General features: G+C 43.8%; 1 protein-coding gene across 2 annotated transcripts; it reads left to right on the forward strand.

Annotated features, from left to right (window-relative positions):
* Window positions 1-387: 387 nt before the first annotated feature.
* On the forward strand, window positions 388-9119 carry c20h2orf42 (chromosome 20 C2orf42 homolog). Of its 2 annotated transcripts, XM_035608803.2 has the most exons (9): window positions 388-598; window positions 2127-3290; window positions 3696-3815; window positions 4021-4122; window positions 4831-4935; window positions 5669-5776; window positions 6435-6535; window positions 7515-7677; window positions 7751-9119. In XM_035608803.2, the coding sequence occupies exons 2-9, from the start codon at window positions 2171-2173 to the stop codon at window positions 7987-7989; spliced, it is 2058 nt and encodes a 685-aa protein (XP_035464696.2). In that variant the 5' UTR covers window positions 388-598; window positions 2127-2170; the 3' UTR covers window positions 7990-9119. The 2 variants fall into 2 exon arrangements, with proteins under 2 accessions (XP_035464696.2, XP_035464697.2); XM_035608804.2 differs by lacking the exon at window positions 4021-4122 and having other exon boundaries at window positions 391-598.
* Window positions 9120-12714: the final 3595 nt, after the last annotated feature.

The raw sequence follows: 12714 nt of genomic DNA on the forward strand, positions 1-12714 counted from the left end.
AGTACATGTGACATTATGTGTGCAAACACAAACAAATCAGTCCATGACATGATATTTTCAGCTTGATTACACTCAAATGATTTATTAATTTGATTCTCCCCAATGTTTTCATTGATTATTACAAATATTAATCATAAACAACTTTTATAATTACGACATCAGCTGAGAGGTGTGTGTATGAGATTGAAAGACAATGACATGACTACAACAGTCAAGTTTTTAAATGCAAATATATCAGTGAAGGCCGACTGCACAGGCTGCCGTTCTCATAGCCCAGAGGCATGATGGGAGTAACACTACTGCGCAAAATCAAATTCCCGGAAGTAGCACGGAAGCTGGCCACCCTACGCACCAGACGAACAATTTCAATAAAAACTGGATGGTGCCGCCATTTTGTACAAAGCATCCAGTTCGTGTAATGCATCCGCGGTCCCCGCCCTCCTCTCCTACCCCTTCGTCACGAGGCGGCGTCTGACCAATGGGGAGTGTCGTTACAGGCGCAGTGCGGTTGTCGGGATGTAAGGAGGAATGGCGACGGTCGAGGGGGTTTCGGAGGTCAGAGTCGAGCTGGGTTTGACCAAACAGAAGCGAATCGCAGGTAGTTTGAACATTTCATTTGGGAAAATAAACGCACACACACCCTCACACGCGCGTGCGCGCGCACAGACACGCAGTGAGTTCACGTGAAGCCAGGGTCGGTGTGAGGAGCGTCAGCAATGAGGCGTGTCGTCTTTGGATTGTCAGCAAAACTTAAGAAAGCTATGTGGTTTTCATTTAAATATTAATTAAATTATTATGATGAAAAAAAAAGGTTTGCACCCACACGTAAACACACACAGAGGCTTAGTGTGCAGTGATGACAATAACAATCAATAATCAATGACACGATCAATGAAACATACAACATGAAAAGTAGAATAGGGCTGCGGAGTCATTTGCTCAAGTACCGATCTTACCTACAGTTTTATCTGAGTATTTCCCTTTTATGATACTTTATACTTTTTCTTTCAAGAGTGAAATATTGTGTTTCTTACTCTACTGTATTCATACTTGATGCTTTTAAACGTGCAAAACACATGACCAAGAAATATGATGAGTCATAACAGATGAATACACAGTCAGGGCTGCAACTAATTATTATTTTTGGATTCATCTGCAGATTGTCGTCGTCGTACCCCCCCACATTAATTGATTGTTTGCTTTGGCCCTAAAATGTCAGAATATTATTTAAAAAAAGGGCAAACTATAATTTTCTGCAGCCACAGATAACATCTCCAGATGTATTATTTTGTCTGAGTAGAATTGCAAGAATTCATTATAATACCCTATATGACAAATTCATTTAAAAATGCTGAAAGCAGTAAGTGTTTTGGCATATTTTTAGCTTGATAAAAAAACTGTTATTCAGTTATCTACATCGTAAAAAAAAATTGTCAGTCACCTAATGGTTGAAAGTTTGTATGCAGCAGTGCCCAGTTAAATTTACTCGTTCCCATTCATCTACACTACAGCATTAAAGTCATGCTGACATGTGAATGCATTAATACTAATGATCCAATAATATAACATGAGAGTGGCTTTTCTACATTCTTTAATAAAAAAAAATTCTCTGCAAAACATATTGAAATTGACGACAAAGAGATACAGAACATCTGCGAGGAGACACGTGCTGACCACAGGGAGGTGCAAAACGCCCACGACGAAATACAAAGAGATACATGACAACACGACAACTACGAAGAGATGCACAACACAATAATGCAAAACAATACAAGTAAGAAATAGATACAAAATAACCACAAACAACATGACTGGTTTGTAGTCATTTTGTCTCTCTCAGTTTGAGGGGTGGGAGTTGTTGTTTTTTGCAAGGCACATTACACTGTCAAATAACTGTTTTGTACTGAGGAACAATATTATCATTTGTAATACTGAGCTGTAATTTAGAACAATCAATCACTACGTTTTTGGTGTGTGCATCCATCCTTGGATAAAAGACTCATGATCAAGACAAGTCTTCAGTGAATCTCAAATTATTCCTGCTGCAAAAAGTTCTTCTGCCGTATTTTGTGCATGAGCCACAAAGTCAACTGGATAATTTTCTTTCCTTTTCCCTCCCTGTCAAGGCCTGAATCCCCTCACCTCCTCCAGCTAAACTCTTTGTCCCAGGATGGAGACTGAAGTGACGGTGTCCTCCTCACCGAGCTTGCTCTCCTCCCCCGCGCCACAGACTTTGACCACTCAGGCCAGCCTGGTGGCGAAGCAGCGAGACAGCAGAAAGGGCACACCCGCGACTCCCGCCTTTCTCTCCAACCTGGGGAGGGCCACACTGCGAGGCATTCGCAGGTGTCCTCAGTGCGGCGTCTACAACGGAACCCGTGGGCTTAGCTGCAAGAACAAGGCCTGTGGGGTGTCCCTCAGAAACGCCTCGGCAGCAGTTAGAAACAGGAAGAAATGCGCCGTGGAGGTGGTGAAAGTGGTAATAGACAGCGAGGAGAGGGGCGGGAAAGAGCGCGACAGGGGAGGAGTCCTTGGCGGCGGCTCGGGGGGAGGAGTCCAGGTGTTCTCGGTGTGTCACAGAGGAAGAGGAACCACGGCCACGCAGCTGGGCTTCGTCGAGCTCGTTCCCACCGACACCGCCATTGCGACGGGTGACGGTGCCACCCTGCTCACCCAGATCAACCTGGGCCGCTGCTTTTTGCCTGCCTGCAGACAGGGTCAAAGGTCAAACCATGGCGGGGCAGAAACGGCGGCAGCCAGTTCCAAGCAGTCTTTTGACAGCCTCTGCGTCCACATCAAACAGGCCATCGAGTGTCAGAGCCGCGCGACGCCGCTGGCCTTCAAGAGCTCTGTCCTGGAGGGTCTACAGGCCTCCATTCAGGCCAGGGAGGAGCTGTGGAGGCTGGCCACCGGGTCCCCGGGACCCCTGGTGCAGCGCGTCTCGAAGGACACCCTGGTGGTGAAGTGCAATACGGATTCCCACCATCCTCTGGGCCTGCTGCATCTCACAGTGGGCGCAGGTGGACTGTCGGAGGTTTCCAAGACCGAGATAAGGGGCAGAGAGACGCAGCAGCATGGCATTTTTCACTGCGCCTGCCAGGTGAGCAGCAGCAACAGCAGGAGAAATAAACCCGGTGTTGACGGAGCAGGTGGCGCCGCCAGCTTTCAGCCTGCTCCCAGCCCGGCCTCACCGCAGCCCTGCCTCCACTTCTACGCCTGTGTGTGTGCTTTTGCAAGCGATGAGAAACTGGCTTCCGAGTTCACCCCTTTCATCAGCTACACCCCCAGTGGTACGGTAACGGTGCCTGACTTTCTTCTGTCAGTTTGAACCTATTTTAAAGGAACAGTTTGCCGTTTTGGGAAATAAGGTCATTGGTTATTTTGCTGGAAGTCAGTGCTTAAGAAATGACCTGGCACAAAAATCCTATAGCATTTTGCAATATACTTACAGCCCTGTGCAAACGTTAAGACACTTTAAGAAATAATGCCATGAATACATTCTAATTATTAGTTAACTTCACGGAAAGTGCTGTAAATAGGAGACATCTAACCGTAATTTACTGTGTGAACAGCGCTCGTGTTCCTCGATACACCTGCGCAAGAAAGCAATGAGCACATTTCCCAAATCCTCAGACTGTTTCCTCAGTGTATTATCTGCTTCGGTAAGACGTATTGCTTGTGTCTCTCTCTTGCAGCTGTGCAGCCCAGTGCCACGAGTGGAGCGACAGGCTGCGGCGAGAAGCCTCTGCAGCAGGCCGAACCTGCCAACTCTCATCACAAAGCAAAGAAGCTTCGCCCGGACGAATCTCTCTCCGGTGCCTTGATCAAAACACCTCCTTTGAAAGATTTATTACACAGCGTCAATCACTCACAAATGCAGGATGATTCTGCGCTGCGTCTTTGTCTGAATCTGCCATTGTTGTTCCTTCTGTTTCTGTCCCTCCCGACCGACCTGTCCTGTCCTTCTTTAAATTTCCTGCCTCTGTGGCCCCCCCCCCCCCCCCCCCCCCCCCCTCTCAGTGGCCCCCGCCTCTTGGCTGGGGAAAGAGGGAGCATTCGGCCCCGGCCTGAGGAGAGCTGGTCAGAGGAAAACCCCTGGTGCTGGTGGGCTGAAGGCTCCAGGTGCTGCCTCCCTCCCTCCCTCCCTCCCTGCCTGTCCCACTACTAAGTCCACTGCGTCTGTCGCCTCCTTGCATCTCTGCTGCCTCTGTCTGTCACATCCGTCTGTAACTTTATCATCCATCCGTCCAATCATGCACCACTGACCCTCACCCACTATTGAATAGAACAGTGTGGTGGACACACGCAGTGTGGTGGACACACGCACATTCAATTCATGTCTGACAAAATCAGTTCATCTGCAGGTCTTAAAAAGCCATTAATTAGAAATGGATTTTTTGCAAATTTTGTCGCTTTGCATAGCAAATTAGTTTCACTATAAAATCGCTATTATTGCTATTAAAATCTAACTAGATTTTAATGACTAATCCTTTCATTCATTTATCCATCCATTTTTCTGCTGCTAATTCAGGTGCAGGTCTTGTTTAGTGATTAATTAATTACATTAGGAATTATAATTTAGAAGTAGTAACAAAAATGTGAAATCATTGTCAATAAGCCACATCATTACCGTTGGTTTCCGTTGAGGTCTTTCATAATTCGGCGAGCATGACTGTGAAACATTGAATTGCATCTATGTTGTTTAAAAAGGCTTTTTTAAAAGTTGAAACTTGCAGAAAACATCTCCAGGCCTTTAAAGGTTCATTTTAGACTTGTAGACTAAATATCTTGGTGCTGTATGTTCTTCTGATCTGTGTGTTCATGTCTCAGGAGGAGCCCAGGGTGTAGACGAGCTCACGGTGATGCTGGGGTTCCATCAGTGGCTGGCCAGTGTCACAGAGAGGATCCACCAGACGATGCACTACCAGTTTGACGGTAACACTGAAACTCCTGGAGAGTTAGATGACAAGATCTCTTGTATACTCTTATATCAGCCAGTTATTAAACATGACGCTCTGATATTAGTTCTAATAACGTTGTGCTTAGAGAAGTAATGGCTGAGATGTTGTACAATGGAACAAGAAGCAAGCATAAGCTGGGGATTTAAAACCCGTCTGATCGTCCAACTGTTGCTGCTCGAGCTCAGCGCTTCCTGTGTCGAGTACAGTCTTATCATAACCAAAAGAAACAAAAGCCAGACCCATAACAATGTGGCTCAAGTTGTAATAGACTGGCATTATCCTTTTAAATTATGTAATATTAGAATGGTAACACATACTTTACCTGGAGTTAATTGTCAGCAGTGAAATCAGCAGTGATACATTTAGAAGAACGATGTCTGCAAAAACTTAATTTTAAAAGACTTAAAAGAAAATGGCTAAATTACTTATTAATATTTAGAAACTTTAAACTGTCATTAACAGTTTGAATTTATCAATCTTCTCATCAAACTCTCAGAAGGAATCAAATAAGCGTATTTCCCAAAATGTTGACCTGTTCTTTTTTAATAAATGGGTTTTTAACATACTGTAGAAGAATTGATTTTGCACAATCTGGCGACCCTTTAATGTGTACAGATCAGTAGAGGAAGACACTCGGACCTGACGATCTCTGCAGGATGATGACGTTTGATGGCTTGTTGTTGTTGTTGTTGTTGTTTGTCCCTCAGGGAAACCACAGCCTCTGGTGTACCTCATTCCCCAGGAGTTCTTCAATGCGCTGCAGCATCGTCTGTCGCTCGGCTCCAAGAAGAGGAGGCTACCAAACTTCACGACACGTGGGAAAACTTACTCATTAAATTACATTTAGTACTTTTTTAATTGATCGTCATTCATTCAAATTTTTTTACAACACCGGAATGGTTGGAAATCTAGAACTTCTTCTAAAAGACAGTGATGGAAAGTGACAAAGGTCATTTACTCAAGTGGAATTTTGAGGTTACCTGTATTTCCATTTTATACTACTTTATATTTCTGTTCCATTACATTTATTTGATTGCCTTAGTAGTTAGTAAATTTTACATACAAAATCATATAATAATGCTTCTAAAATACAATATATTTTTTGGACGAAACCAGTGGCTCTCTGCCTTTGTCATTTATGCTGCATCTGTTTGGAGCCTAATTGCTGCATTATTAGAAATCAGAGAGTGATTTGCCTTCTAAAGATCTCAGATGGTTTCATTTAGGAACCACTCACCTCCATCTCAAACTCCCTCAATTAACAATCTATTAGTGTCATATTAATAATAATAATCACTCACAGGGGCTTCTCTCTACTTTTAAACATTTAACAATCACATTGAAAGCATGACTTAACAATGTTGTGTTGGTGCTTAAGAGCAGGCTCTGATATCTTCCTGCACCTCTGGAGAAACAAAACGCTAACACGTGACTCACATATGGCCTCCCTCTGTCTCTTTGTGCGGATGCCAGCGTTTGTGAGGAATGATGGCCTTCCTCCCGGCTCCTTCTCCAAGTACACCTGGCACATCACCAGCTTGATGCAGGTCAAACGCATCTTTGACACTCCAGAGGTAAACACTCTCCTCACTGCTCTCACGCAAGGGTGTCCTTCCCACTGAGGACCAGGGGATTTGTCTCCCTCACTTTTCATCCTGTCCTTTTGTTTTTCCCACTCGACTTATATATTTAGATTTTCTGGGTCTAACTGAACCTCTGGCTCTCCTGCTGCCCAAATCTAGAGGAGAGAAGATATACGTTTATTAATTTTATTTTTTTGCCCTGAGTTTTGCCTCACAGGCTACAAACAAGCCTGCCTGTGTTGCAACTGTTTAAGAGAGATGTTGATTCAACTTTACAGTCATTTTGGAGGCTGCAGCTCACGGTGCTATTAAATTGTATCACATTTTATTTTAAAAAATAATTAAAAGAAACCTGCACCCTCAAAAACTGCCATAAAGTTATGGTGACACGAACAAAAACGGAACATTATAACCTTCATGAAGGGAGGATTTATTGCAGGACTGTAATTTTAGACTGCACCAGTTTTTGCTTGGTGTACCTAATAAACTGTCTTCTGAGTGTATATGAATGCCTTTGTATTTACTCGCAGTTGACCAACAAGACTGTTGAGAAGGGAAAACAGAGGCATCATATATTTATAGTTGTTTATATTTACACATTTTTGTATCTTGTTGTCAAGACAGTGAACAAGTGGCTCACTGTGTGAACCAAGCTGCTGTTGACCACAGATAGAATTATTGTTTAACGATCACAGACAGCATCTGTGCTGTGAGATCAGCTTTGCTGATATTTTATTTTTATTTCATTGTATCAGTGTGAGCACACAGTGGGTTAGAAGCGACAAAAGGTTGCCATATTCAGTCTAGCTAGCAGCCAATCATGTGGCAGCAGCGCAATACATAAAATCATACACAGGTCAGGAGCTTCAGGTAATGTTCACATCAAAATGGAGGAAAAACTGTTATTTCAGTGTGACCAGGCCATTCTTACTTCTCTTACTCTATCTCCACATCGCTTTTGTCCCACCAGCTGCCTCTGGAGCTATATCAGAGTTTTGTGAAAAACATCGACGGCTCTTACTCACGGTTCCGTTGTCCCGAGCCTCTGCCCGAGTCAGAATTTCAAGAGGGGTACAGGACGGATCGTCCGCTGGCCATTCGACCCATGGAGCTCCGCACCTTCCTCAGAGTCGGTGAGTGACAGTTTTGAGCTGTAAGTGTGCCCGGTCAGAGCTGCACACACTTACTCTGTGGTGTCTCTGCCAGGGCCGGGCGCGGCAGATCAGAAGGAGGCCGGCCCGTTTGTGATCGAGTGGATCCCGGACGTTCTGCCCCGCTGTCAGATGGGAGAGCTCAGGATCAGCTTTGAGTTTGGCCACCAGAGGAGCGGTCAGCCAGAGAACTGTGAGAAAACAAGTGCGGCGGAGAAAGGGGGTCGTGGCAAGTCGGACTCCCCCCAGTCCAAACACACGAAGGCTGTGGGCGTACTTCAGGTGGTCGTCTAATGGCCCCCCCGGTCCGGTCTCCTCCTTTATTATACAGTGTTAACATCTGTAGTAATAGATGAATGAATCGGCCATGGATGAATATTTCTCATTGGTATAAACAGTATATGACTCGACCAATATAACCATGTTACATTATGCAAAGGTATGGATAATCAATTGCAATGCCACTTATACTGTACAATGTGTAAAGTTTCGTTTGTTGTGGAGTCCTCACGTTAATGCCTTTTCCTTCATTCTGAATATGCACAACATTCGCAAAGTACAGAAACAAAAAAGAAAGTATATATTTAAAAAAATGTGATATATTTTTAATAGATAAATATTAAAACATTGTTGTCCGAGACAGATCATACAGACATTTGAGAGGATTTTTATTTAAACTGCGAGCTTGTAAAACTAATGGGAATAGACGTAGATGTACGCTGCTCAAAAACAATGAAGGGATCACTTAGTCGTCACAGTTAAACACCAAGTGAGTTAAACTTCAGGGACATCTAACAGTCCAGTTAGGATGGTCAGCTGCTTTGGTGCAAATGAAAGTGACAACAGGTAATTGTGGAACCTTACGCTGGTGCTGTGGGACCTGGGTTTCTCCTTGTGCGGGACAATGCCCGGCCTCATGTGGCCAGAGTGTGTCGGCACTTCCTGGATGACGAAGGCATCGATGCCAGTGACTGGCCCTCTCGCTCCCCTGACCTAAATCCAATTGAGCACGTATGGGACGTTATGTGTCAGTGAATACGACGCCACAGACTGTCCAGGAGCTCACTGATGCCCTGATCCAGGTCTGGGAGGAGATACCTCAGGACACCGTCTGCCGACTCATCAGGAGCCCAGACACTGTCGGGAGTGCATACAGGCCATACACGCTACTGACTCACATTATGAGTTGGCATAAGAAAAAGTAGGAAGTAAAGACTTTCAACTTGAATCATTCGTTCATGAAGATGTGATGTGGGATTTAAGTGTTCCCTTCATTTTTTATGAGCAGTGGTATTTACTGAATCCCATTTCCTCACTTTTCTTAAAAGTTTAAAAACTCGTGTGAGTTACAAAGAAGGATTTTTTTCAGGATTTTTTTGTCAGGATAAAAAGAAAATAATTTACAATTAAATGGATAAAAATGATGTGCAGTGGTGGAGAGTGTTTTTATTTAAATGTTAAGCTGCAATTTTAAAGGGAGATAGTTTTCTTTTTGCACAAGATTATAAACAAAATACATTGTTAAAGGTTTAACTCATTGATCCTAATGTTTTTTGGCATAAGAGCACTCGTGTTAAAGACACTTTGATGGACGATACAGATTTTCTGATGATTTCATGATTAATGATTGATATCTTTAGGGGTTCAATTATCCAATATTTAAACAAAATAATTTAGCATGGCAGACATTAACAGACAACTACTTAATTTAATGTTAATGCCAGTTAAATTTTGCTAGTTGTGAATGAATTATGCAGGCGCTGCAGGAAAATGATTGATTGTCCTGCATTATTTAATTTTTTTTATTATATTGTTAGATATCTTACAAACAATTTAATAAATTCTATTGTCCCAACTCATCAAAACATCTTGATGCGATTAGCACCATGGTGAATTCCTTCAAATTCTCTACGTGGACATTTTGGAAATGAAACACATTTCTGTTTTGTTTTGGGGTTCTTCACCATTTGTGTGCACTTTATGAATTTTTTTAAATAGCTGGATGTGCAACTTTATGAATTGTTTTAAATAGTTGGATGGATAGGGGATGTACTGAATGTTACCAGCAGGTGGAGGCATTAGTCTGCCCTGACTAACAAAGCTTTTCAAGCAAACAAGGAGAGAAATTGGAATAGTAAAGGAAAGTAGTATTGCAACTCGTGGATAACGAGATAACATGAGAAAATCGGTGTAACCATGTGTATGGTTGTTATATATGTCTCTCTCTCTCTCTATCTCTCTGTCTGTCTGTGTGTGTGTGTGTTTGTGAGATTCAAAATGTACTAATGTAGAAGAAAATCAGGTGCATCTGAGGATTTGGCTGGATCAGCCTTCCTCCCTTCTGGGCATCACAAGGCAGGAATCACACACACTTGCTGTGAGACATATCACCGGAGTTGTGTCCAAACGCTCATGAATTAATGAAGATTACAAGTTAATACCAGGAGAGCATCCCGCCAAAATTACATGGCGCGGCTCAGAATAGCAGCTCGCACACTGTGCATCTACATCAGGGGGGTGTAGGCGTATAAAAACCCCCAATGCCAGCGCCCCCCCCCCCGGCCCTCGTTCCTCCCTCACAGGCCCCCAGGACATCAGTGTGAGTGCTGCCTCTGCGTGCACACGGGGCCCCGGCTGCCAGACAGCTCTGAGCCACGCATTTAGCTGTTTACATGGTCTGTCAGTCACAGAGACGGGAGACGCATCAATCCTCCCCTGGAAGGAACCGCAAGCACATTTTGACGCAGAGGCTTCCTCCGTCACTTGAAGGATGTGTTACAGGCTGAGACAGCAAAGGCCTGAGAGCGGAGGAGGGAGAGAGGGGGAGCGACTTGTATCTCGATTTCAGGGGCTATAACGACCTGCTCGCACTAGAGAGTTGTACACTGAGATTTTACTTCATGGGATTCCTTTTGAGTTTTGAGGTCAAGCCTTTGCATGAGATTTCAGCTTTCCCCCTCCCTTGGATTTGCAATTAACCAAACTACTTAATTTACCTGCATTTATTTGCAAATGATTTCGTTTCTAGAAGCTTGGTGGTGATGTCCACATGCATGATTGTTTCCTCCCATCTGTTTGTGTCACTCCATGTTCAAAATACAAGAAAGTCTGCCTTTTGATGGCGATTGAGGAAAAGCTGAGATCACAAAAGTTCAAATTCATACTCAGGTGACTGAATGTCTGAATGGCTGAAAATGTCATGACAATCCATCTGCTATGTGGAGAGATTTCAGTCTAAACAACAGCGGTTGGACCACCGACGGGCCCACACTGCAATCCCTCGAACCACGCTGCAAGCCAGGCAGGAAAAGAGTTTCGATTTAGGCAAGGCTCACAACCACACGTCAAGTGAATTTATGACTGAGTTCGTGGCCAAGGCAACTCTTGTCTCTCTCTGTTATCATGTGATGGAGTGAGTGGAGGCGGCCAAGATACTGTACAGCCGACTGCGACTGCACGTCTGTCAGCACCGGGGCGACAGACGCACTCCGAGCCAGCAGCTTTTCTTCCAGCTCTGTCAGTCCACATTATCCACACAGACCATGTTCACGCACGTTCCACGTTTCTGAGCGTCTTTGCACATGTTGTGACTAACTGTACCTTTTTTTGGGGGTCCGTCGGTCGAGCTCCTCCGCGACAGTTTGAAATTGAGAGAGGGTTACATCATTTTGGAAACAAACCACCGCAGATGTTTTATTTTCACAAACCTCATCAGAGCTGTAGCCAGCGTTCCATTACTGTACTGTACACTCGCACGTCCTTCATCCTTCGAATGTCATAATGCTTTGAGGATGATGCACATTACAAAGAATACTGTGAGCAATGTTCATTCCTATAAACAGCTGAGTGTTTTAACATATCCCAGCTTATTATTTTGGTTCTAACAGTACCAGACTTTTGGTCCACTCACTCACACCCGCTCTCACAGTTTTGTTTCAGGCACAGTATGCAACTGTTTTCTTTCTTTTTTTTAAGCAAAAGTGTCAGTTTTCTGCCTGCTCACTCTTTTTCTCTTTCGTCTGCAGTTATTTGATTGCAAAGAGTGGAGAATTGACATCCACAGTATATCTTTGCCTTATTGTGGTTATAGTAGGCGATCATTGTGATCCCGGTTAAATAAACAATACGAAAACAATAAAATGCGATGTTGTGTCAGTGTTGTGTGTGTGTGTGTGTGTGGCTCATTCCCGCTGCTCCCAAGTTGCCAAACAAAATCAGTATTTGCAGGTTTCATACAGTAATTACTGGACTTCTAATTCATCTACAGCCATGCCCGTGACTCTGTGATGCTGCACTTATAGTCACAGTGGTGCTACATGTGCTACATTAAAAGTCATTCGGTTTTCATCCTCTGAGGTTCATGCCATTCCGGGAGCCGTTCTGCTAGTGTGGCCAAAAACATTCCAGTCTATTGGATTTGGGATTGAGGGGCCAGAGTACATTAAGGTCCAGATCAATAGAGTGCATAAATATCAGGTGCAGCCTGTCTCCCTGGTAAACAAAATGAGCTCATGTCTTTATGTCTCTCAAACACATCTGTGTTTCAAAGGAAATGCATTCTCATGCAAAATCCCCAACAGGGGATTGGTTACTTGGTTTGCATATACAAATAAACTGGATGAGGACAACCATTAACTAATTGTGCAAATTGAACTGCCTCCAATCATCATTTCCCCCTCGAATACAAAAGGCTAAAAATAATAATAAAGAAAAACGTTTCAGGGCACCTTGCTTTGAATAAACACAACTTTTCTTAACGCTTGAGTCGTCTGAAACAAGGTCACTCAGACCAACAAGTGTATTCCCTCAGTTCACCCTCACAACTCAATAATGTCATCTCTGTCCCATTTGAGGAGTTACGCTGACTTGGTGTTGGACTACAACTGTTGACAGGACTCGCAAATGTGTTCATTTCTTCCCTTTTGGCGGCTTGTTGTTGCAGCGTCCTTGGATTCAAGAGTTACCGTAAATGTCTGAGTCCGTCAACTGTGTAATAATGAGGTCAGAGAGGTGACTGCA

This window comes from Scophthalmus maximus, chromosome 20, assembly GCF_022379125.1.
Source record: "Scophthalmus maximus strain ysfricsl-2021 chromosome 20, ASM2237912v1, whole genome shotgun sequence".
NCBI lineage: Eukaryota > Metazoa > Chordata > Actinopteri > Pleuronectiformes > Scophthalmidae > Scophthalmus > Scophthalmus maximus.

Excerpts from the sequence above, each read along its gene's own strand:
- c20h2orf42 (XM_035608803.2), top strand. The coding sequence starts at position 2,171 with ATGGAGACTGAAGTGACGGTGTCCTCCTCACCGAGCTTGCTCTCCTCC. Across the intron at positions 3,816-4,020 it reads CCCGGACGAATCTCTCTCCG|TGGCCCCCGCCTCTTGGCTG; the intron begins GTGCCTTGATCA and ends CCCCCCTCTCAG. Across the intron at positions 4,936-5,668 it reads GATGCACTACCAGTTTGACG|GGAAACCACAGCCTCTGGTG; the intron begins GTAACACTGAAA and ends TTTGTCCCTCAG.